At 33.7% G+C, this 24,892-nt stretch overlaps 1 protein-coding gene across 1 annotated transcript in view; it reads left to right on the top strand.

Annotated features, from left to right (window-relative positions):
• Nucleotides 1–12,580, top strand: part of LOC130892719 (DNA replication licensing factor Mcm7) — a 34,992-nt gene extending 22,412 nt beyond the window's left edge. The window contains exons 7-9 of the mRNA XM_057798287.1: nt 7–340; nt 4,283–4,496; nt 12,289–12,580. Of these exons, the coding sequence (XP_057654270.1) occupies nt 7–340; nt 4,283–4,496; nt 12,289–12,490 (750 nt within the window). The 3' untranslated portion in view covers nt 12,491–12,580. The remainder of the gene's footprint in view (nt 1–6; nt 341–4,282; nt 4,497–12,288) is intronic.
• The last annotated feature ends 12,312 nt before the right edge of the window (nt 12,581–24,892 follow it).

Here is a 24,892-nt window from a genome sequence, read left to right as displayed (position 1 = left end):
TTTTAGGCTGGTATTATGACAACTTTAAACGCAAGGGTTTCAATCTTAGCTGCCGCAAATCCAGCTTATGGTCGTTACAATCCCAAAAGGACAATAGAACAAAATATACAATTACCAGCTGCTCTCTTATCGCGATTTGACTTACTATGGCTCATTCAAGATAAAGCTAACCGTGATAATGACTTAAAACTTGCTCAACACATTACTTACGTTCATCAACATAGCAAACAACCCCCAACGGAGGTCGAAGCTTTAGATATGAAAGTTATGAGAAAATATATAGCTATGTGTAAATTGAAAGATCCAGTGATCCCTGAAGAATTAACTGATTTTATAGTCAGTAAGTAAAAATATTGTTGCTATGTGAGTAGCATTTAGTAGTCTCAAATATTGCCTATTCTATTTCTATCTTATATATAGATTACCTGTTATCTTCAATTATCTTTACTTTGGTTTTATTGCTATGTAATTATGTGTTCTTCTTTGCTGGCTATGAGCATCACCACATGGAATACTTCTTTCAATATTTCTTATTAGTTAAAGTTTATATTTCCTACTGGCAATTTTCTGGTATCCTAGTTTATTCCTTGATAATTTCATTTAAGTAAATAATAAATGCGGACTTGGAGCCCCCTCCTCGTCATAGTTTTTGTGTGGTTTCAAATGTTTCCAATTCCACGTTGTTAGCTTTTACGGCGTTGTTTTTATAATTTTAATTGTTTTGTCTTTGACACTTCTTTTTTCCGACGTCTTTCTATTCTTGCTTTTTTCTAGGTTTAAACTTTAAAACTCTTTAAACATGTCAAATTTTCATACATGATCAAATTAAATATTGTTTCTTGACACTAGCATTTTTTTCTCCTCAAATATTCAAAAAAAGTTCTCAGATATCTTTCATACTTACTTAATTCTGAAGCCTTTCTACCTTTTCTGGTGTAAGGCATTCTGGAGTTAAGTCATTACGTGAGCTGCCTTTTTCGTAGCAGTTTTCATTCTCTCCTATTCTGTGTTTTTTATTGTATTTTCTGCCATCTTATTCCTCGATTTTCTTCTACAACCTTAAGTTCTTCTGTCCTGCTCCACCTTGATCTTCATTTCTTTTATAAGTTCGTATTTCATATATCTTCAGTATTAATTGTTCTCATAACATCTTAATCTTAATTTCCTTCGATTTTGTTTTGAATTAATTTCAAATTAAAATTTTTTCTTAAAGTGTTTTTTCTTGTTTTGTCGTATTTTGATTCATTTTCTATTTTTCTTAGATATTTCAATTCTGTACTTTGTATTTTGCTTTTTTATTTCTGTGAGAGTGTCTATGATCGTATGTCAATATGGGTTATTTTTTCACAGAATTATTTAATAACCAAGCGAAAGTTTTTTAGCGTACACAAGTGTTTTTAAAAAATGCAGCTGCCACTAGAAATCACAATATTGAGATATTCATTCAAGGCGTTACACGGGCAAATTCTACTAATTTTTTTACCTGACTCTTTGTTTTTAAAAAAATATTGAAAGTTTTCAAAATAATCATTGACATACAATGTTCCGATTAAAAACATTTAAAATGTAAAAAGAAATGGATGTTCTATTTGACAAACCAAAGTTGGGATTTACTTCCAGTATAACAGAAAGTATTCGTTAACTGAAAATTTTTTCAACTGGAACAAGCTCTCTAGAAAAACCCTCCTGCACAAATTTTCAGAACAATATTACAAGTAATTACCAATATACTTGTTGACTTAAGTAGAAAAAAAGTGATGATTCATTTTTGGTAAAGTATAACTATCGAATATTAGCTATTGAGCTCCTTCACAATTCATTGTACTTTGTCTTCGATTCCCACACATGTTAAACTGTTTATTCTGAAGCAAACATGATAATTACTGATTTCTTCTTAATTCTACAAATCAAGAAGAATTTATTGATGTCGTAATGTCTTCAAGGCAAATGCGAGCAACTATAATAATTCTATAATTGCTTATGTTGAAAGTTATGGATAGGTAATCGTGATTATTAGGTTTTATATTTATAAATGAAATACACAGTAGTTAACATTCATATATTAAGTCTTTATTTAAAAGACTACATTTTCGAGAAGTGTCCTCACGCTTGAAAGAGTCGGTTTGTACTAACTAAGCCTCTCCTTAAGAATCGTAAAATTACAGATGTTTTACTAAAATATATTCATTACTCCGAAAAGTAAAAAGAGTCCTTTGTGTGACCCATGTGTCCGGGGTCATGAAACAGAGGTAGGACTTACTTTTCCTTTTCTAAAATATTTTTCAACTAAATGTTAAGTTTCCTTAAACATAAAATCTAAGCATAATGTTAAAATACTAAAATAAAAAAATAATTTGTAAAATAGGATTCAATTTTGCTCAGAGAAATTCAACACGCCCCCTCAAAAATGAATCCCTTACATAAAATTCTTAAACCATTCTTAAATTTTGATTTTCCATTATAATTTGATCTCCGGAAGGGAAACTTCTTTTCACTCGATTTATCACTATTTTCGGCAACTAATATTTTTGTACTAGTATCACGATTTTGTCCTTTCACTTTAATTTCGTGATTCAATAAACGCGATTTTACAAAGTCTAAATCTAGTTGATCTTCACGTAATGTTTCGATTGCAATAGATACTGCTTCATACGATGATGGAAGTGTTTTTAATAAACTAAGTACTTTACCTGCTTCATCTATTATTGATCCAAACGCTAGCAGATCATTTACGTACGTATCAAAAATTGAAAAGTGTTCTCTTAGTGGCATATCAGGCGCTAATTTTAATTCTGAAAGTCTTTGATACATCATCATTTGTGTTGGAAGACTTTTTCGATCATATACAGAATCTAATTTTTAGAGAGCTTAAAAATGTGTCTGTGTACTTAAAGAAATGTTATACTCCCTGTATAAAATTCGGTAAACATCTAACAAACCGTCAGTCCACGTGGACTCATACTCTCCACTGTTTACCAATGAAAACTTCGAATCGTAAACATAAATGCATTTCTATTGGCCGAAGCTGTCGAAAGGCGTATGTACACAATTCCTTCGAAATATTCCTGCTAGACGGCATACGACAGACTACAAGTTCTAATAGACACATAATTTATCTAGATGAAACATGGTTTGACAGTCACAATGTAGTAAATTTCCGTTGGGTAGACAATAATAAAAATTGCCGTGTTTTAAAGGGAAACGCATTATAATGGTACAGTAATGTTTTATTAATATCTGCTAAAAAATTAAAAACTGTGCAGCTGATTATCATGAAGGTATGACAGCAGAATAATTTGAAAAGTAGTTTAATGAACAGCTTTTAACTAACATTCCACCACAATTTATGTCTGAAAAAAATATTCCTATTCCTGTCAGCGATCGTAAAAAAGGTCCAACAAACGAAGAATTGTTTATTGTTATTAAAAGTCTAAAGTTAGAGAAAATTTATTATATTGACAAGCTGTGCAAAGAACAAGGTGATACTCTGCTACGACTACCTCCTTACTATTGTTTTGTTTTGTATGGTTTTCTGTTGTTTTATTTGCAAAGAATTTATTTCCCTTGATGGTTTTTACTTTGAAATTTCGTTTCCAAAAAAAAACGAATGGGGTACAAAAAGGGCTCAGCTCACAGTCTGGTACCCTGTTTAAACCAAACTCCCTTACAGGCAGGTACATTAACGGCGTATAATGCCGTCCAATTCATAATGATTCGATTGCCTTTTAACAAATACTTTCTCACACAAGATAAGTTTTTATATTCTGCAATTGATATTGAATTTATACGATTCATATAATAATGCGATTTTCATCAAGTTTATATTTAAAAAATTGACATTCATTAATTATTTTCTTTTAAACAATTTTTTTTAAATTTTGTCACTGCACTGGGGCTCTTTATTTAATCCCCATCTAGGATGGAATTACTTTCTAATTATTTATTAGAAGTTACTAAACTAATCAATGTTGAGCTCTTTCCACGTTTTTTATTAGTAGCGTCAAGAGAATGGTAACAAAACCTACACAGAACAGACAAGGCTTAATAAAATTACTAGTTGATGATAACGATACAAGCATTCTTCGGTCTGCTCATTTATTTTTATTAAAACGAATTAAATTCAACTGTCTGACTCTAATAAAATCTATTGATTTCTTATTTCTTAGAGCTTTTGATATGCTTATGCTTCTAAATGTTCTTGATTTTAGATCTCTTCTAACTTTATAACAGAAGAGACCTAAAACCAAGAACATTTAGATGCATAAATAAAATCTATTTGTAGATGCTTACGTGGAACTGAGAAAAGAGGCTCGCAATAATGCTGATATGACATTTACTTCAGCGAGAAACCTTTTGGGTATTTTGCGTCTGTCAACAGCGCTGGCACGTCTGCGATTATCTAATGTTGTCGAAAAAGATGATGTTAATGAAGCAATTAGGCTTTTAGAAATGAGCAAAGATTCTTTGAAACATACTCTTGAAAATAGAGGGCAGAGGTATGTATATTTTTTGTTATGCCATTATTTCAAACTGTATTGTAACAAAGTTATGTAAATTGTTCAGTTGATTGGTTATTTCTCCCCATAACTTGTTGGTCTAAATAAATATGTAGTTTACGAATATTCTCGAGCTGGAGGAGTAAGACTCCGAGACTTCGACGAGTGAACGAGTGCGACAGTGAAGTGAAGTGAAAGCGGACTCAGGTAGTCAGGTGAGACACTGATTAAACTTTCTTTTCTTTGCAGGTAGCTGTGCGGCAACACAGCCTTTCATTTATAATGAATTGAAATACTTCTGCATGAAAGAATTGTGTTTTTCAACACAAATTTGATTATGCGGAATTTATCCGTTTCTCGAAACAGCTGTACTTGTCAGTGCGGCATAAACTTTTCTTTTAGCGCTGGTTGAGAAGATGGGACAGCAAATCAAATCCCTCGAAGAGAGGATGAGAAATTATGAAGAAACGATCATCGATAAAGACAAGCTAATTAAGTCCTTAGAGGGCGATATTAGAGGACTGGATGCCGAAAACGACACATTGGCAAGAAAAATAATAGATTTGAGAAAGAAGCAAAGCCAAGAAGATGAGATGAAATCTCAAGATAAAATAAAAGAAGGAACTCAAAACGAAGACTGCCCCATGGAAGGAGACTTCATGGAAGTGAAGAACAAAAAAAAAGAAAGAAAGCTGATAGACAATCCTCAGATGAAGAAGAAATATCAACGGACAAACAAGTCCAAGAAGAACTGGAGAAAATAAAACAAGATGAACAAAGGAAACAGAAAAAACCGGAGATAAGGCCACCTCCGATAATTCTAAAATCCCCACTCATGTGGACAGCACTACGCAAACAGCTAGTGCAAAGAAAAATCGATGCCCAGTGTAAAATGGGAATACACACGGGCAAAATAATGACGGCGACGAGAGAAGATTTTAACAAAATGAAAATGCTCCTGAGCGAGTATAAGGAGATTGAGTGGTATACCTACCTACTCAATGAGGAAAAGGAGAGGAAGCTCGTCATAAAAGGACTGGCTGTCAACATCCCAGTGTCGGAGGTACAGGAAGAACTGAGGGAAAACGGACTAAGACCCAAAAAAGTATGGCAACTGACAAGCCGTACACAGAGAAAGGAGGACAACACCCGAAAACTACTACCTATATATATGGTAGTAATAGAACCTACAGAAGAACCAACTTATAAGAAGTTGAGATACCTCTGTCACACAAAAATAAGTGTGGTAGAACAAAAAAGGCACGACGGACCTGTACAATGTTACAGGTGTCAGGGATTCCATCACGGACAAAGCACGTGCAACATGGACGTGCATTGCGTGAGATGCGCGGGACCGCATAGAGCGGCGGAATGCACGCTCAGCAAGACGGAAAAACCGAATTGCAGGAACTGCGGAGGAGAACACCCCGCAAACTACAAGGGGTGCCCGAAACACCCGAAAAAGATGGAGAACAGCCAAGCTAGGAACACCACGCAAACAGGACGCACTTACGCATAAGCTGCGAAGAAAACGACAACGACAGGAGAAGGAACGCCCGAGCTACTGAGGGTATTGCAGAACATGCAAACACTCATAGCAACACTCATTGCCCAACAGAAATATACCACAAGAGGACACCCCCCGACACGGTAATTCTGCGTTTCATAAGCAAATGAAGAGTTATACATCGGGGACAGCTATAGAGAAGGCGAAGGACCACTCGGATTAGATCTTTTCCTACGGGCAGGAGGTAGGAAGAGGTTTACCCGAGGCCGCGAAACACACACACACACGAAGACGTCCAGAACAAGAAGCCAAGAGTGTATAGCCAACAGGCTAATCTCTTAACAAAAAGATAAGATATCCCAGAATCTCCCATAGACCTCAGGGGAGAAGAAGGATTCTACACGCGAAACTGCGACGTGAAAGAGGATGAGGACCTGTCGGAATGACAGGGGGTGGTTGGAATGTTCTTCTTCGCACCCACTCGTGGATTTATCCGGGGGTGGATGCCTAGAGGGACGGGCTCGTCTCAAAGGAAATTGTGTGTGTGTTCTCGAGCTGTTCTGACTATTCGAGCAAATCGAGGAGGGAATTTTACAGACGGAATTTTAGAAAAATAAATGTTTCATTTTGATTATACGAGTACAATGTGTTTAGAAGTCGATGCAAACCTTTCAGGAGCTGATAAAAAAAATTAATTTGAATCTATTTAAACATAATTAAATTAGTAAGAAATTTTGTGGATAATAAAATTTTCTAATATTTTTTCCATTTTTTACAAAACAGCGATGCATGCTTCATTATTTGGAATTATTTACAATAAATATAGGCTAAAGTGACTATTCAAATTTGATAATTTGGGTGATTGTAGTTCGTAATGTCATATATATTCATGTATGGAGTACATAAAATGATAATAATAATAAATGCAATTGATAATTTGTATTGTATAGTTGAGACCGATTTGTTTTCCGATATTTAAATGGTATATAATATATTCATTGATGTAATTCATTGTGTTATAACTGCTTTTCAGCAATCTTCCATACATGTAAATTATATTCAGTGTTGACATATTTTTCCTTATAATAACTTGAGAATATGATACAGTAAGAAATTTCTGTTAAAATTGTGAAATAGAATATATTGATATATAATATTCTAACAATGTAACTATAATTGAATGACAAACTAATAAAATATAATAATAAAATTCGTATGAGAATACTGGTTATTAGCGATTCGGTTTTTTATAGCCGTAATAATTAAGTGTATTATTTTATGAAGTTTTTGTACTCATTGAGTATGTTATTGAAGTGTCCTTTGATTAGCGTATTGTTGGTGTGGTGTTTGTCGAATGAGGTGAGCTGGGTAATTAAATTGGTGCTCTTTATTGTCCATGGTGGAGTATGAAAAAATTCAATGGTGGTTTATTTGAAAAAAGATTTGGGAATTTCTTAGAGAAGCAATTTTGGAAGGTAGGATTGGATTTTACTTTGGCTTCATACGTAAGGCAAACATATATTCTTCTGTTTCCTAAGGATGATTCCCTTGATTCGCAGTACAGACTTTCCACTCGTGTTGTTTTGAATGCACTTGATATCAAACGCAAGGCTGAGAATTGTGAAAGCTAAAGCTGATTTTTTAGAAGTGATGTTAGCTGTTATATATTCAATTGATCCATAGTCTAGTTTTGATCAATTAAGCGTTCGGTACAATGTTTGTAATGTTTGTCGATCTGTTTGTTGTTGTACGCTAGGAGAAGATTTCGAATATGATGGTTCCAGCTTCGTGTGTGGTCAAATAGTATACTGAGAAATTTTATTGGTGTTTCCGTTTTTATGTCTTCATTATAAAGTTTCAATACCGGTACGTTTGGTATATTCTTTTGCCTTGTGAAAATAATATACCGTGTCTTTGTAGTTCAAAAAGTAAAACCAGTATTTTGTAACCACAGTTCTTAAATATGAATAAAAGCATCACTTTGTGAGAAGAAATTTTTAATATTTTTTCCTTTACAATAAACAACCAAATCATCTGCGTATAGTCGAGCTTTTACTGGCAACTTCAAGTTTTTTAGGATGTCGTTGATTGCGATGATAAAGAATGCGAGACTTATGATAGATCCTTGAGGTATACCATTTTCGAAATATATTTATTCGGGGGTGGTACCGCTGGTTGATGACTTTGATGCATATTGTCAGCTGTACTCAATTATCTATGAAAATAAACCAATTTGAGAAAAAATATATAATACTTAACTATATAATTTTATGGTATTTTCTCTACATGCTAAATTCACTATTAAAAATTTAATTGTTTTAATTGGTTAATTTTGAAGACAAATAAAATAAAATTTCTCGAATAAATTAACTTCGAAATTGTATTTTATATTTTTTTTTATACTTACTTATGGCTGTTTTGGTATAATAATCTCCTATCCTAATTAACATAACCAATAGGTTATGCGCCCAGAACGTTGTTAAAAAGAATTGGTAATATTTCGTGGCTGAAATCAGTCAAGAAGAATTTTGCATTTTAATGACAAGGTTAAAAGAAAAAAGTCTCAAAAGAATTTAGAAAAAAGACTACAAATACGACGATACCGATACTAGAAGCTAAAAATTTTAGCAACTGGCTGTTTAGGATCAAAATATTATGGTAATCCATAGATGGTAATCCACCAGACTCAACAGCAAGTAGAAAAGAGAAGGATGAATGGGAGTGTAAAGATGCAAAAGCTCAGTCTATTATTATTCCGGGTATATCAGATAAGCATTTAGATATTATTAAAGAATGCATAACGGCCAAAGAACAAATTGAGGCACTTAAAAATGTGTTTGTAAGGACAAGTTCTTTGACTAAGATGGCATTATGAAGAAAATTAGTAACTATGAAAAATGAGGAATTTGAAAAAATGGAAGACCTATTTTTAAAATACAACTACAAGAAATCTCAAAGATATGGGATCTATATTAGATAAAGGAAATAAAGTATGTCTTTTATTGTTTGCTTTACTGCCAAAATACAATAATGTAGCCACTGTTTTGGAAACAATAGAAAATGTTAAGTTAGATTTCGTTAAAGCTAGACTGTTAGATGAAGAACTTAAAAATAATTCGCAGTAGGACACTACAGAACCTAGTTTTAAAGCTTCAAATGGGTGCTATAAATGTGGAAGCCAAGAACACTGGTTTTCACAATGTCTTAAGCGAGACAGAGGTAGAGGACGTGGAAGAGGAAGAATAAGAATAGAGGAATAGAAAGATCATATACTCAAATTTCAGGGCAAGCTAACGTTATAAAAGAAAAAGAGGAAGAAGTGCAGCTGTATGCAGCAAATTTATGTTCTGAAAATGGAAAAATGACAATGATTTTGGATTCTGGAGCAAGTAGTCACTTCTTGAAAGAGAAACTAGAAAAGTATCGCGATATTTTTAGACCATTATCGATGATTATTCGCATTTTGTTGTGGTTAAAACTTTCAAAACAAAAAATGAAGCAGATTAAAATTTAGAAGATTACATGGTAGAATTGGAAAGGCAAAAAGAAGTAAATGTTCATGCGATTAGATTAAATAACGGTGGTGAATTTATAACAAATAGATTTAAAGGATCCTGCACGAAGAAAGGGATTATTTTGGAGTATACACTGCCACATATACCCCAGCAAAACGAAACGGCCGAAAGAATGAATAGAACTCTATTAGACAAAATTAGAACAAATATAATAGATTCCGGTATGCCTAAAGAATTGTGGTGCGAGGCTTTTAAGGCTTCAAGGAGTGACACCATCGAAAATATGGAATAAAAGAGTTTTTGGATGTCGTTCATGCTACATACCATTACCAAAAGGAAATAAACTAGACGCTCGAGCAAAGAAGGGAATTATGGTTGGTTATTGCGGTGGTGGATGGAGATTGTGGTTACCAGATGAAAGAAAAATTATACGGTCCAGAGATGTGAAATTTGATGAATCTATAATGGAATTTAAAGCTATTAATCAGAATAAAGATACAAATAAGCAACAGGTGATATGTGAACCAAGAGAGATTATAGAGGAAACTTGAGAAGAAAATTTACAAAGAGATATAGGCGAAAATGATGCTACATCAGGTAATTCAGACAATGAAGGTAATACTCAAGAAAATGTTGCATTGCCAGAATTGTCATTAACCAGATCAGGTAGAAATGTAAAAAGGCCAAGATATTTAGAAGATTATGACATATATATCGCTTATTGTTTCCTTAGTTCAGTAACAGGGGAACCAGAAATCTATCAAGAAGCCATTAAAGAACCAGAATGGCGAGAATCTATTGAGAGAACTTCAATCCCCCACGAAATTGGAAACATGGGTAGAAGTAAATGAACTACCTGAGGATGTCAAAGTTTTCGAAACAAAATGGATTTTTTAAAAAAAAAGAGGATGGTACTAAGAAGTCTAGATTAGTAGCACGGGGGTTTCAAGAACCTCAACAAAGTATGGAATTTGATTAGTGTGCAGAATTTCAACAATACGCTTAATGCTCACAGTGGCAGTTGAAAGAGATTGTACTATTAAACAAGAGGATGTACCTAAAGCATTTTTAAATGGATTTTTAGACATATATATATATATATATATATATATATATATATATATATATATATATATATATATATATATATATATATATATATATATATATATGCTGCTTAAGAAACCTCAAGGTCTAAAAAAAAGTACAAGTCAATATTTTAAATAAAATCGAGCATTGTACGGACTTCGAATTAAATCATTCTTAGGAATGCAGATTGAATTTTTAAAAAAAGGAATAAAAGTACATCAGACCAAAATGATAAAACGACTTTTAAAAGAATTTGAAATTAAAGAAACAAGATCGATTTCGACACCAATGGAAGTAAATTTTAACGTACCTGAAGATAAACTAATTATAGAAAATAAGTCATATAGAAGATTAATTTGCAGTACATTTCAATAACTACCAGACCAGATATATGTCAAAGTGTATCACTACTTAGTCGTTATTTGGATAAACATACCAACAGCACTTGGAATGCAGTCAAGAGAATTTTGCATTACCTAAACTCTTCATTAGAATATTGTTTATTATTTGGAAAAGGAAATACAGGACTGGTTGCTATGTGTGATTCAAATTGGGGTGGCGAAAGACAATCAAGAAAAAGTGTGAGTGGATTTATAGCTTTTTATAACAAGAATCCCATAAATTGGTTTTTCAAGGAAGCAAAATTGTGTGGCCATTAGTTCAATGGAAACAGAATATATTTCCGTAGCACTAGCAGCTCAGGAGGTGGTGAATTTAAAAGGTCTTTTAAGTGATTCCCATATTTCCGAAGAAGTTATTTTGAAGTGTGATAATCTCAGTGCTATTGCTACAGTTGAAAATTTTCAAAATTCAAAAAGAGGAAAACACATTGACATTAAATATCATTTTGTAAAAGACTTATGTTTCAAAAATGTTTTTAAAATTGAGTATATTTGTCCTGCTGAAAATTGTGCTGACATGTTTTCATAAATTAGTTTTGCAAATTAACAAATATTATAAGTTGTTATTTTAGAACTTTTTTGGCAATATAAATATTTAGATTGTTAATACATTTAAATTGAGAGGGCGTATTAAATATAGTTAGTATGAATTAGATAGTGTCCCTATATGTTCAGACTATTTTGTCTGTGTTCAGTTGTTGTGCAATTTTGACAATTAATTTAAAAAAAAATTATAAATATAGAGTTGACGTTTTTGAGTTGTCAGAAGACAGTCAGCGTTTTATTTTTTCATTTAAGTTTATTGTAGTTTTTCCCCTGCAAGGACTAACATAACCAATACTAATATCTTATTACACAGCTGACAGATTCAAGCTAAAACTGAGAGTTTTATACTCATCAGTTGGCGCCTCCGCGAGTGATACTGCAATATAGCCACTGAAAACAGATTTTGAATATAAATTATTTTATTTTTTCTCGTGAAAATTTGTCTTGATTTTATTTAGGTCTCTTTGTTATGAAAATCAGTTTAAAATAGTATGTAAAAAATTTGCATGTTTGTTAACAAACATTTTAATCCTGTCCATTATGCATTAAATTCCCTGTGACATTTCGGAATCCTGCGTTTCACCAGTGCTTCTATTTTAATATTCAAATGCCCTATTAAAAGCATTGATAAATTATCAAAAATTGAGCTTGAGAAGTTGCGGCATAGGGGCATATATGGGAAATTTATCAAAAATTATAAAATAAGTTCAAATTTAACGATTATTTTGTTTTAGACCTCCAAACGTTAACGATAAGATTTTTGCCGTGATCAGTGAATTGGCTGGTGAAAACAAAACTGTTATGGTAAACGCTGCTATTGAAAAATGTGCTAGCAAAGGTTACAATCCGGACCAAGTTAATACATGTATTGGAGAATATGAAGAACTTAACGTATGGCAAGTCAACCAGACAGGAACTAAACTAACTTTTATTTAATGCTTCAATTTCAGTGACTTTAATTTTATAGTATTTTAGGCACATCACTATCTCAACATTTTTTAATAAATATTTTTTAATGAATAGTTATTTCATTTTATCTTCTACAGTATTCTTTTTACAATTCTACACCAACCTTTTTAGCAATCTATCTGATTTAAGTGTTTATACGAGGATATATTGAAAAATTCTTAGCCTACTATACAACCAAACACACAGCTTTTATTATCTCCTCGTTGAAAGAAAATTTACGACCTTTTAAACTTTTTTTCAATTGAGGAAAGAGATGATAGTCGGACGGAGCCAAATCTGGTGAATAAGGGGGGTGTTCTAGTAATTCAAACCCTAAATCACGAATTTTTTACATGGCAACACGGGATTTGTGTGCAGGGGCGTTGTCCTGCAAAAAAAACACCTTTGGATAGCTTTCCGCGTCTTTTCTCGTTAATTTTTTCCTGTAGAGTGGTCAGTAATGTCGAATAGTAATCTCCAGTTATTGTTCTACCCTTATCCAAAAAATCAATCATGATTACTCCATGGCAATCCCAAAAAACTGAAGCAAGAACTTTTCCAGCAGATTTTTGGACACGAAACTTCTTGGGTCTTGGTGAACCAAAGTGTCGCCATTCCATCGATTTTTGCTTTGTTTCTGGATCATAGAAATGTACCCAAGTCTCATCCATAGTAACAATTCGGTTTAAGAAGTCTACATCGTTTTCAAATCGAACAGAGATCGAACGCGATGCTTCTACTCTTGCACGCTTTTGGTCAACATTCGAATATTTAGTGCTTCAGATATCCGTTTTAGCCCAATTCGACGGTCTGATTAATTCATCTCATGAATTGCATCGATATTTTCGAAGACTGACACAGAAACTGGCCTTCCCGATCGGTCATCATCTTCAATGGAAAATTTACCTCTTTTGAAGTTTGCAGTCCAATTTTTCACGGTCGCATACGAAGGACATTGATCACCAAGGGTATTAAGCATATCTTCGTAAATATGCTTATCTCTTAATCCTTTTAAATACAGGTACTTGATGATGGCTCGATACTCCAATTTTTCGATTTACACAATTTCCGTGGACATTTTTTCTCTTTTAATTTATTGCGTAACTCTGGTTTACTTTTTTGACAACAAACTTTACACTGACACTTCTATTGAGTTATTGTTCGTTGCTATGGTAACGCAATATTTTGTTTATGCATGGAACTGGTCTAGGCTAGCTAGATATCAATACATCCTCGTAATGAATTGATTTGAACTTGCATTACATGAGGGATCTCATATAAAAATTATGTAAAAAATACTAAATTTAGAAGAGAGACAAGAATTGAATTTTTTACTTGTTTTCAATTTGATTTTTTGGTACAGCAGAAATGCAATCATTTACATATTGGAAAAAGAATGGAATATTTATATCAAGTTTGCTTAGAACCGTTTCCTCAAGATCTTCCATTACCAATTGTGCTATAACACTAGCTCCCATAGCACAACCATCAATTTGTTTGTATATTTCATTTTCATATTTGAAATATGTTGTTGTAAGCTTTTATAAATTCAATTTGAGGTATATCTGTATATTCTTTAATTTTGTCCCATTTTTTCATTAATATATTTTTCACAATGGTAATAGGAATATTTGTATATAAAGAAACCACATCTAACGAAATAAAACATATTCATTAGGAATTTTGATACTTTTAATTTTTTCTTTGAAATCTTTCCCAACTATTATCGAATTATTTCAATAAATATGATATTAATATAAGTCATAGAGGACATAATACATTATCCAAATATTTCACTAAATTAAAATCTAAAACCATCATTCTTTCTGTATACCTCGTCAGGTTCAGATCGTTAAATCCCAACAATAATAAATTCTTCGCTTTTTGTTATAATTGAAATGTGATACTACAAATTGTTGAAGCAGCGTTTTTATCTTAAAATTTGGTAAATATACTTTAAAATTATTTACGTATCCGGAAATCAATAAGGCAATCACTGAAACACAGACTGTTTGGTTTTTCTCGAGCAGAGATTTATTTATATATTTGATCCGTTTCTCTTATTTTTTTCAACTATTGACTGTGATTTTGGCAACCAAGATCACAGCAATATGTCTAGCCTTCCCTCACTACCAAAAACCAATTCACTCTCCACTCCACCTCTCTACTCACTCTTCACCTTTATAATATGCTGCAGCTACCTCAGCAAAATCTCCACCGCCTTCTGTGCCCTCACGAGATCAGGCCATCATTATGCCTTCTATCCCCAACACTGTACTATTTGACTACATTAAATCAATAGGTAGCATCGTCTTTCCTAAAAATGTCGCATCCAGAATATCACACGGACGCATATGCATTTATCATCGACGACTCAAGTTGACGAACTTCTAAAAACCAACCAAAGCATTTTAGTTAATTCCAATTTAATCCCTATACGTCGGCTTATATCTCCAACCAAAGGAATATTTCCCATGTTTGTCCATCCATTCCCCATTCCGTTATCGAGAAAGCACTGCAAGACCTAGGGTTATCACTCATCTCTCCTATATCATACGTCAAATGTGGCTCACCTGATGATGAATATGCACATGTTTTCAGCTTCCGCCGAGTAACTCTCATGTTACCGACCAATAATGATTTTTCTCTTCAAACTTCGACTGTTATCAGTCATGAAAATACAACACACAGAATATTCATTTCTACCCCAACACTTCCATCCCTCAAGATCCCTCTCCCAAATCAAATGATTCGGTCAATCTCATCCCCTCCTCTTGGGCTGACCTTACGGCCACTTCAGTTGTTCCCGTAGTATCCTCGGAGGACATCCTTTCTCATTTTCCCTCTCTAATTTCCTTATCAAAAACTAGCGAAAAACGTCCCCGTTCGAATGACAGCAGCCTCGACTCACCACAGTCCATATCTCCTACTGATCTTCATCCAGATCCAATGCTCTCCCCCGAATTTTCAACATCCAGCTCCAGAAACCCTGCGAAAAAGAAGACCAAAATATCTAAACTGACTAAAAACGATTATCACTTCATAAGCCCTGAATCCCGCTCTGTTATACAAAAACAATTCGTAGATTCTTCTGAATAATTTTCCCTTACCGGCAACCCAATTTATTGCGTTTCTTGAAAACACGTATGGCATCAATCTACATGGTAACATATTATCATTCATCCATAATTTCCTAACTGATAGAATTTCCAGGGTTTCCACAAACGGTAAGCTCTCCCTTCCTCATCCACAAAATACTGGCATCCCTCAAGGTTCAGTATTAAGCTCTACTTTATTTATCCTCACAATAAATGAGCTATGTGATAACTTCCCATCTCCCGTAAAATATGTCCAATACGCTGTTGACCTAGTCATTTATTGCCATAGTAAATACGTCCCCTCTACATGCCAACTGCTCCAAAATGCAATAAATCTACTACAACAGAGATCTCCCTACCTAGGATTATCAATTTCTCGAAACAAATCCATGCTGATAAAATTCTCTCGAAGAACATCTATTCACTCACCTCAAATTTTCTTTGATAATTCCCCTCTACCTATTGTGAATCGGTGCGAAATCCTTGGTATGACTTTTGATTATCGACTCAACTGGAATCACCATATTCATGATGTAAAAGGCATTTGCCTAAAGAGGCTGAACATGATCAAAACCCTTAGCCACCTTCTATGGAGCTCAAATGAAACTATACTGCTAAGAGTTTACAGAGCTCTCATACGCTCAAAGCTTAACTATGGTTGTTTTATCTATATGTCCGCTTCCAAGTCTAAAACTGACTTATTGAACTCTTTAAACAACACCACTCTTCGCCTTTGCCTTGGCGCCTTTCGCTCAAGCCCCGCCGCTAGTGTCAATATTGAAGCTAATGATCCACCACTATCCTTAATACGACAATCTCTTCTCCTGTCATATGCTGCTAAAGTATCTTCCAATCCTCCTAATCCTGTCCATTCGCTACTTACCACCACTTCCGTACCTATCAACTCACTGTAAATTCACTCCCTCAATTGCTCGCACCTCTACTCCAAAATACCAACCTCTCGTTGACCTTTCCACTTTCTTTGCCTTCTTCTCCCCCTTGGATAAAAAATATTCTCATAGTAGATACCTCACTAACCATCTACAATAAACACGAATCCCCTAGCGTAGAGAAAGCATTCTTGGAAATTCTGCATAAAAAATCCTTCGACCTAATTCTCTATACGGATGCCTCCAAAGCTAAATCCGGTGTGGGTTGCGCAGTCACTACAAACCACGAACTCATAAGTTCTTTCCGCTTACCCTCGACGTGTAGTGTTTACACTGGTGAACATTACAGTATCCTTCAAGGTTTCAAATATATTTCTCCTCCCCATAAACATATCGCCATATGTACTGACTCTCTTTCATCTATACAGTCAATCACAACCATATTTATCGACCATCCAATAGTCCAAAATATTCATGACATTTACCAAACTCTCATATCTCTTGATATAACAGTCTCTCATCTGGCTACCATCGCTCACTGGAATTGCTGGAAACGAATGTGCCGATCACCATTCCAAAGAAGCCACAAAGAATCATCCTGAAATCCCAGTTCAGCTGGCCAATGATCTGAAGATTAACTTCAAACACCTCATTAAAAATCTTGGCGCGATACCTGCAGCAAGCATCACATCCACCCATCTACTTCTCACATTTCCCTAAACTTTTTGAATAGAAGAGAAGCTGTGACAATAAGAAGACTTCGCATCAACCACACGAAACTTACTCACGGCTATTTGATGTCGTCAGAAAGTCGTCCTGTCTGCCGAACTTGTCAAGTTCCTGTGACTGTTAAGCACATCCACACAGACTGCAGAGAATATTCTACCGCATATAAACAGTTTGATATGAAAACCAACCTCAAGAAGGCACTTAACTGCCCGACGGAAATAAGGAAAATCGTGGAGTTTCTTAAAGCCACCAAGCTGCATAAGAAAATATAATTTAATTTATGCATTGTAATAGATTTTGTAACAGTCCTGTATTTAACTTATGATTGTTTTTGTGTGCCAATGACCAGCGCTGTCAAGGCACGTTAAACAATCAAGGTTGAGCAAAATAATAGAATCAATTTTCTTGATGTCGCATTATATAAAATTAACATAACATAAGAACAGAATAGTATCCGAAACCAACTTGGTCCTCAAGATATTTAAACTTCAATTCGTGTCATCCTATGTCACGAAAAGATCAGTGATAATAAGTTTGGCTGATAGATCTATCCAACTATCAGATCCTGTAGATGCTTAGGTATTCAAAACGCAAAAACTGCATTGAAAGAAAATAATTATCCAGAAAAATTGATAAATAACATATTCAAGAGAAGGATAAACAGATACCGATACAGAAACAGATGATCCTTATTTTTTTGAAAAAACGAACGTGCAGTTACCGTGAATGCAGCTCGCCTAAATCAGTTTATACACAATGGAGGTCGCCATTTAACAGATGTCATTTTCAGCACTGAATGAAAAAAAAAACTTACACATTGTATTATCGAAAAAATAATTAAAACAATATCTGAAGTACTATGGTTTTTATTGACCTTTCAAATAAGTAAGTTTCTCTGGCGCACCCTATGCAACGTGAATTATTAAGTAATAATTTTTAGTATAATTAACATGTGTAATTGTTTTCATTAACTAAATTAGATTATGGATTTATTTCTAAATAGGATCAACCCCACTACAAATAATTAATAATAATAAATCTATACTGGTAATAAATTATAATGGTGATAAATTGTTCATTATTCATTTTTTAGATTTACCTCCACGCAAGACTTTAAAAAAGAAATCAGTGGCTACACTGAATTTGGGAATGGAAGTAAAAACACCATTGGAGACACCCCGTCATGCTAGAAGTCTAAAAAAAATAAAGCAATCGTTGCTTGGTTCACCCTTTTTTTATAGTCAACCATCGTCAACCAGGCAAGATCCCAATGTTTATATAATAACAAAATATTTGGGTCCAAATAGAAGATTTGCTCAAAAGTCCCTCAGCTTAAGCCCCGTTCACCTGATTATAAGATAATGTATGATGAGCTACTTCGCAGATATTCTTTCTTAAGAACGGCTACTCGCAAGAGAATTAAGAGTCTTCGATAGTATATTATAAAAATAAGTATTACAATGATCTTGACAACAAAAAATACCAGCTCGAGATCTGTTTTCTAAATGGAAGTAGCCTGTGTATATTACATTTAACCAAAAATGACAAAAAATATTTTGTTGTAAATTATTAATGCATTACAAAAAATATCTGTGGGGGTGGAAACGTTGGACCGTGGAAAGAATCAGGAGTTGATGTAGAAAAGCAATTTTTTACTAATCCAGTTACAAATAGCAATGTTTGCGCCGCATCTTTTGAAACTGATCAGAAACTGGCTGTTGGACACAGGATTTATATTGGATAGAGATAAGAAAATTACTAAATAGTCTCTTCAGGAACTAGTTAAAATTAAAATTAGTTTAATGAATCCATGCTGGAAAATCTCTGAGATTCATTTAAATTGTGAAAAAGCTCAAAGACAAAATGTTAAATTAGCCGCACAGCTCTACTGTATTGACAGCTGTTATAACGTTATAAACCTGGTAATAATGTCAAAAACGCTATTGGCTTAGGAGAATTTATTGAAGACATCGACTAATGGTTAATATCTTCAACAACTACATAGAACATGTGTCAATTAAGAGTGGATATGGTGGTAAATATATTGACATGCAGAATGAACATTAGGATAAAATGATCAAAAATGAGAGCAGTCGGGAAAAAGTAATTGAAAATTTTTCAAAAAGGCAAGCTTATGTCAATAAAATCCTTAAAAATATTATTTATTGACATGAAATCATAATATGATATACGGCCTTGAAAAATTTATTAGTTAAATTCGGTCCCGAGGACCTAATGAGCATCCTAATCCTTTAGCAGCCTTCTATCGCATTAGGATGATAGTATTAGGGAAAAATGCAGGAAAAATTCGAGTTTGCGTCAATAGAAATTTCTGATTTTTCTGGTAAGTACTTCATTGTTGTATCAGGAACAAAGTTATCCTGAAAAGACAGAAGATGCTTTGGAGTGAATCGTAGGTTAGCTTGCAAAAAATTATGAAGAAGTATTACTAGACCTGAGAGATTCCACTCATAAAACATATAATGTTCCTACTTAGGTACAGTAACCCTTGACATTAGCTAGAAAAAATTCAAAAATGGAACCATGATCTACAACATTGTGATTCACTTAGATTTAGTACGGAATTATCGGCAACTTGGCCAATAAAATTTAAAGGAAAAAAAGTTAACTTAAAATAATATTAGATTATTACAAGTTACATACGATCATAAGAATAAACTTCCACAACCATCAGCCCCAAAAAAATAAGAATCTGAAAAGAAAAAGCAGTGATGATCGTGAAGAGAGTAAATTAAACAAGTTGAAAAAAATTGTTAACTGAAGAAAGATGTTCTAAAATATGATATTCGTATGTAAGTACGGACAATACGAATGCTTATTATTATGATTATTATTTTTTATGTTTAAATTCATTCACAAGTAAGCATTTTATATATTGCTGGTTATTCTAATTATGATTTTTAATATGTTTTGTCAATACATTATTTTCCTAAATAAATAAATTAACAATTTCATGTATCCCATTGTATTATGTTGATATTTATTACAACTTCAAGCTCTTATTACAAATATTTAGTTATATAACTAAAATAATATATTATCAAATTTTCAAAACCTAAATATTCTTTAGACTCAATTTGCATAAACAAAATTGCTCTAAAATCTACAGAAATACAATACAGTAGAACCCCGCTAATCCGAACTCCGTTAATCCGAGTTTTCGGATAATCTGAACTGCCGAACTGCTCTAAAAAAGGCAAGTTTAATAATTGGGATCTCAATAAAACATTCTTTTAAACAGAAATACGATTTATTGAGGCTTTACAACATTGTATTACACCACTAATTTTGCGAACTGTTCGACATATTAGTCAATTTCAATTGCTTCAAAAAGAAAATCTGTTTGATACTGCGATGTTGCGTCATCGCAGTGGAAACAACAGGTCAGTAGGTGTAGACATAGTGCCGCTTTCCTGCTCTAGGTTCCCGCTTCTAGGTTCACTGCAGCTGCTATGTCCTCGTCGGCAAGCTCCTGGGTGTCGGGATCTTGTGCCATCCACTCATCGATTTTTGAGTCGTTTGCTTCCCCATAACCGGGAAATTCCAGTTGAAGCAAGGGTCCTTGGTTAGAACTGTCATCTGACGAATCAACAAAGTCAAGAGAAGTTCACGGCTTCCTCCAAGACTTTCTATTAGCCTGATCAATAACTGTATTCCATACCTCAGCTGACCAGTAAGCTATATCTTTCAATGTCACTTTTTTGATTTTTTCCATTAAAGTTAGTGTAGAATCTTTAATAACTGTACGGAGAAATTTCATACCATAGGCTAATTTCATTGCCTAGAGAACCCCTTAGTCCTTAGACTGTATCAGAACTGTAACATTGGGTGGGAGGAATACATTTTTGATTTCGCCACTTTGTAATTGTCTGATGTCTAGGTGATATGGTGCGTTGTCGATTAACAAAATAGCCTTATTTGGCAAGTCGTTTTCTTTATTGAAACGTTTAATAGCCTTGAGGAACTCGTTATGAAACCAGAGTTTATGACTCGTTCCTTGCTCATTTAATACCCCGGGTTTTCTGCTGTGAAGCTAAACTTTTGTTTGGCAACGCCTTAAAATTTAAGTCGGTTTCGTCAGCATTGTGAACCTGCCGAGGAGAAAATCCTCCTTCAGTAATAATAGCAGACAACTTATCCAGACAAGCTTGTGCCGCAGCTTTATTTGAAGATAATTGCTTTGCAGTTATTGTCAACTGGCGGACACCATCTCGAACTTTCCAACGATTCAACCACCTATTGCTTGTAGTAAACGATTAATCACCATTCATTAAATTGTTAAGTTGTTCAGCTTTTTCTTGTACAAGAGGTCCACTGAAGGATGTACCTTCGCCTCTCGCTTCGACAAACCATAAATAGAGAGCTTTATTGACTTGTCGAACTTAGAAACTTTAGATGTTTGGCGATTTTCAAGAATTTGTCTAGACGATCATGCTGTGCAGAGCTATTTCAGCTTGGTACGATTTTTTTTCCAATTAGAAATTATAGTCTTGCCTAATACAAATTCTACTGATAGTTTTGTAAAACTCTCGCCTCTATCTAAGCCATTCAAAACCCGAGTTTTTCTTTAAAGGTACAAGTCTGTATATCAAGCTTAAACAGGAGATGATGAAAGATAGGAGCGTTAGAAAAGACTGTATTTGAAATTTGAAAACAATTCGAGTAATTTTAAATGCTCGAAGCTAGTTGTATTATGCAAAATACTTTCATTTTGCTAACATTTCAAATTCAAATATTGTTGTTTACAAGAAAATATAAATACCTAAAATTAAAATGCTGTTTAAATGAAGTGTTTTGGAAAATATTTTGGTTTCATTTACAATTTATGTGACAACCAGGTCCGACCATCTAAATTTTACAATTAAATGGTTTATATAAGATATAGGTAGATGGAATATTGAAACACAGGATGATTATTATAATTTTTATTTTGTTTTTGACATTTTATAACTATATCCATAAACAAAACAGTGAGATGTTGAATTGTTTAAAAAATGTTTCTGTTTGTACATGGTACATACAATGATATATAAAAAACTGATTTTATAACCATGGATAATTAATGATTACCGTTGTCTTTCTTGCAGCTTTCCCTATATTTAACATATGCCATATTCATCACATCATCACAAGTCTTTATATTGTTGATCTTTGCCCTTCAAAATTTTATTAATAATACCTATGTAATGAAAGATGCATATGTTAAAACTAATATTTACAAACATATTTACATAATCCTTATGATCTGAACAAAATATTGAGGAAATGTCTGTCAAATCCTCCAAACGAAATATTTGTTTCTTTATGCCTAGCGAATTGATTAACTGGGACAATCTTTCGAAGATTTTATCAGATAAACTTTTAAAAATATCACAGAATTTTGCGCACATAAAACATTTTTTTTATGTTCCCTAGAATATATTAATGAATTTGCCTTAATTAATTCGTTTGACAATATTATATTTTTACACAAGTGGCAATTTGAGACTTTTAAATAATTTCTTCGCTACTGAACCTGCTATATAAGGAGTGACAACATCTAATCCTGTATATTCTGAGCTTCTATTGAATGGTTTATAAATTGGGACATTCACTATTGGAGGAAATAGCAATTCTTTTCCTCTGAATAACTTTTCACTAGGATTCATAAGAGGTTTATTGTCACAGTAAATATAAGTTCTTACCAGGTAAATGTAGAGTTGGCAGTGAAAGTTTTTTTAACGTGCCATTGGGATTTCTACAAATTGGTTCAAAATGAATATCACATATTCTATGTGATGATAATACTGTATCTGCAAGCATTAACTTGGGGTTATTTATTCTTTGCAACCAAATTCTGCAAACGTCTTCATTCTGCCTTCATTCGTGGGAATGGAATGTCTATTAAAAAGTAAAATAAGAATAAAATCATTATAGATATGAACTTGATTTCAATTTAAATATTTTTATGTTGATAAATAGTAAATATTACTCTCACCTTATCGCTTGCTTATTCGTGCATCCTGGTACACAGCAGGCCTTTACTGGTTTACTCATATTGAGTAAGTAAACACGACAGCACAATTCGCAACAAATAATAACTTTTAAATGCATAAAAATGCAAATAGCTAATAAACAAACAATATCAAACACCTTTGCAAAGATTTTATACACGTTGTTCATTCAATAATCTTGGTTGTTTCTCGATGTATGATTGCAACTTAGTTTCAGCATTCAGATTGACAAACATTCAAAAATAAAACACCAAAAAGTAAGCTTTTAGGTGTGAGCCAGTAACAGAGATGACGTTGAAAATCGTCCTTAACTTTTCCTATTCCAGTGCACAGGCCCTGATGCTAGACCAAATCTTAACTCTAAAACGTCATCGCAGATGGTAATCTAGCAGCTAACAAAATGTAATCATGAAAATGTGGAGCATAGTTGATTCAGATCCCCGGGCCACTTGACTCTGACTAAAAAATGTTGTGGAAGCTCATTGTCCCCATAGGCCTCTTGCAACAATTTATAGCACTCTGTCGGAGTTTTTTTTTAATTTAACGAGAAATTTGAGATTGAAACGTTGCTTCTGTTTTTCGTCACACATGGTTTTCGGCACGAAACATAAACACGTTCGTTTCAAACCACTGCACAAATACTATTATAGTGATTAAAACGTGTTTTGGGACGTGCATAGACAAGATATCTAGATACCCAACGCACTACTTATGTTTTACCCCACCCGTCTAGGGCACCCCCTAGGCGCACAGTCTCATTATTTAATAGGCACAATCACCTCACCGATCCCTGTACAGCGGTGCAGAAATTAACGGGAAACTACTGCACTATCATTTCCCTAGTAAAATAAGTGGTACGTTTACGTTTGGTACCGGTAGCTATTATGTTTAATAACTTAGAACGTTAATCACAGACGAAGAATACGTACAAAGATATGTAGTCTTAGTCAACACTCGAACACTGCAATAAAAACTTGCGCAAGATAAACCAGCTCTAAAAAAATGGCCGAGCGGAAGAAAGGAGGAACGCACCATCGATGACTTACCTCATCGTCTATCGTCAGAAATACTTGTTTAGATACCACGTTTTGTTAATTCTTTCCATTGTCCCGCTTCTCCAATTCATTCCTCTGCATGTTTTTGGAATGCGAAGAATTATTTTTTTCCCATTCCCAAACGTTTTGTTATTTATAAATATGTATAAAAACAACGTTTAATCAGAATCTTTTTCCTCTGAAAACGATTGTTCGGTTAATTCCAACCGGCCCCGGTCCCATTTAGTTTAGATTAGCGAGATTCTAGTGTATAAGCCATGGGAGCACTCTCCGCCGAGCACATATAGTGACGTAACATTCGATTTGACCTTGTACATGATTTTGCCAACAGATTTGGAGAGCTGATCAAACCTTTGTGTCTATAATCGTTGGGTTGTATCAACTCGGTAAAATAATACTAGATCTAACAGAAGCACCATTTAAGGAAAGAACAAGACACAATCTCCTGAACTGTAATTATATGGATGTTCTTATTGAACATTTTGAAAATAATTTCATTCATCAGAAAACACAAATGTTCCATTTATGTTTATTATTTCGATAAATTTGCACATATGATATGTCGCCTTCCAATTTTGAGTATTTGAACATTCACTACAAAAAA

This window comes from Diorhabda carinulata, chromosome 4 (genome assembly GCF_026250575.1).
Source record: "Diorhabda carinulata isolate Delta chromosome 4, icDioCari1.1, whole genome shotgun sequence".
In the NCBI taxonomy this organism is placed as follows: Eukaryota; Metazoa; Arthropoda; class Insecta; order Coleoptera; family Chrysomelidae; genus Diorhabda; species Diorhabda carinulata.
This window is presented reverse-complemented; position numbering and strand designations above follow the sequence as displayed.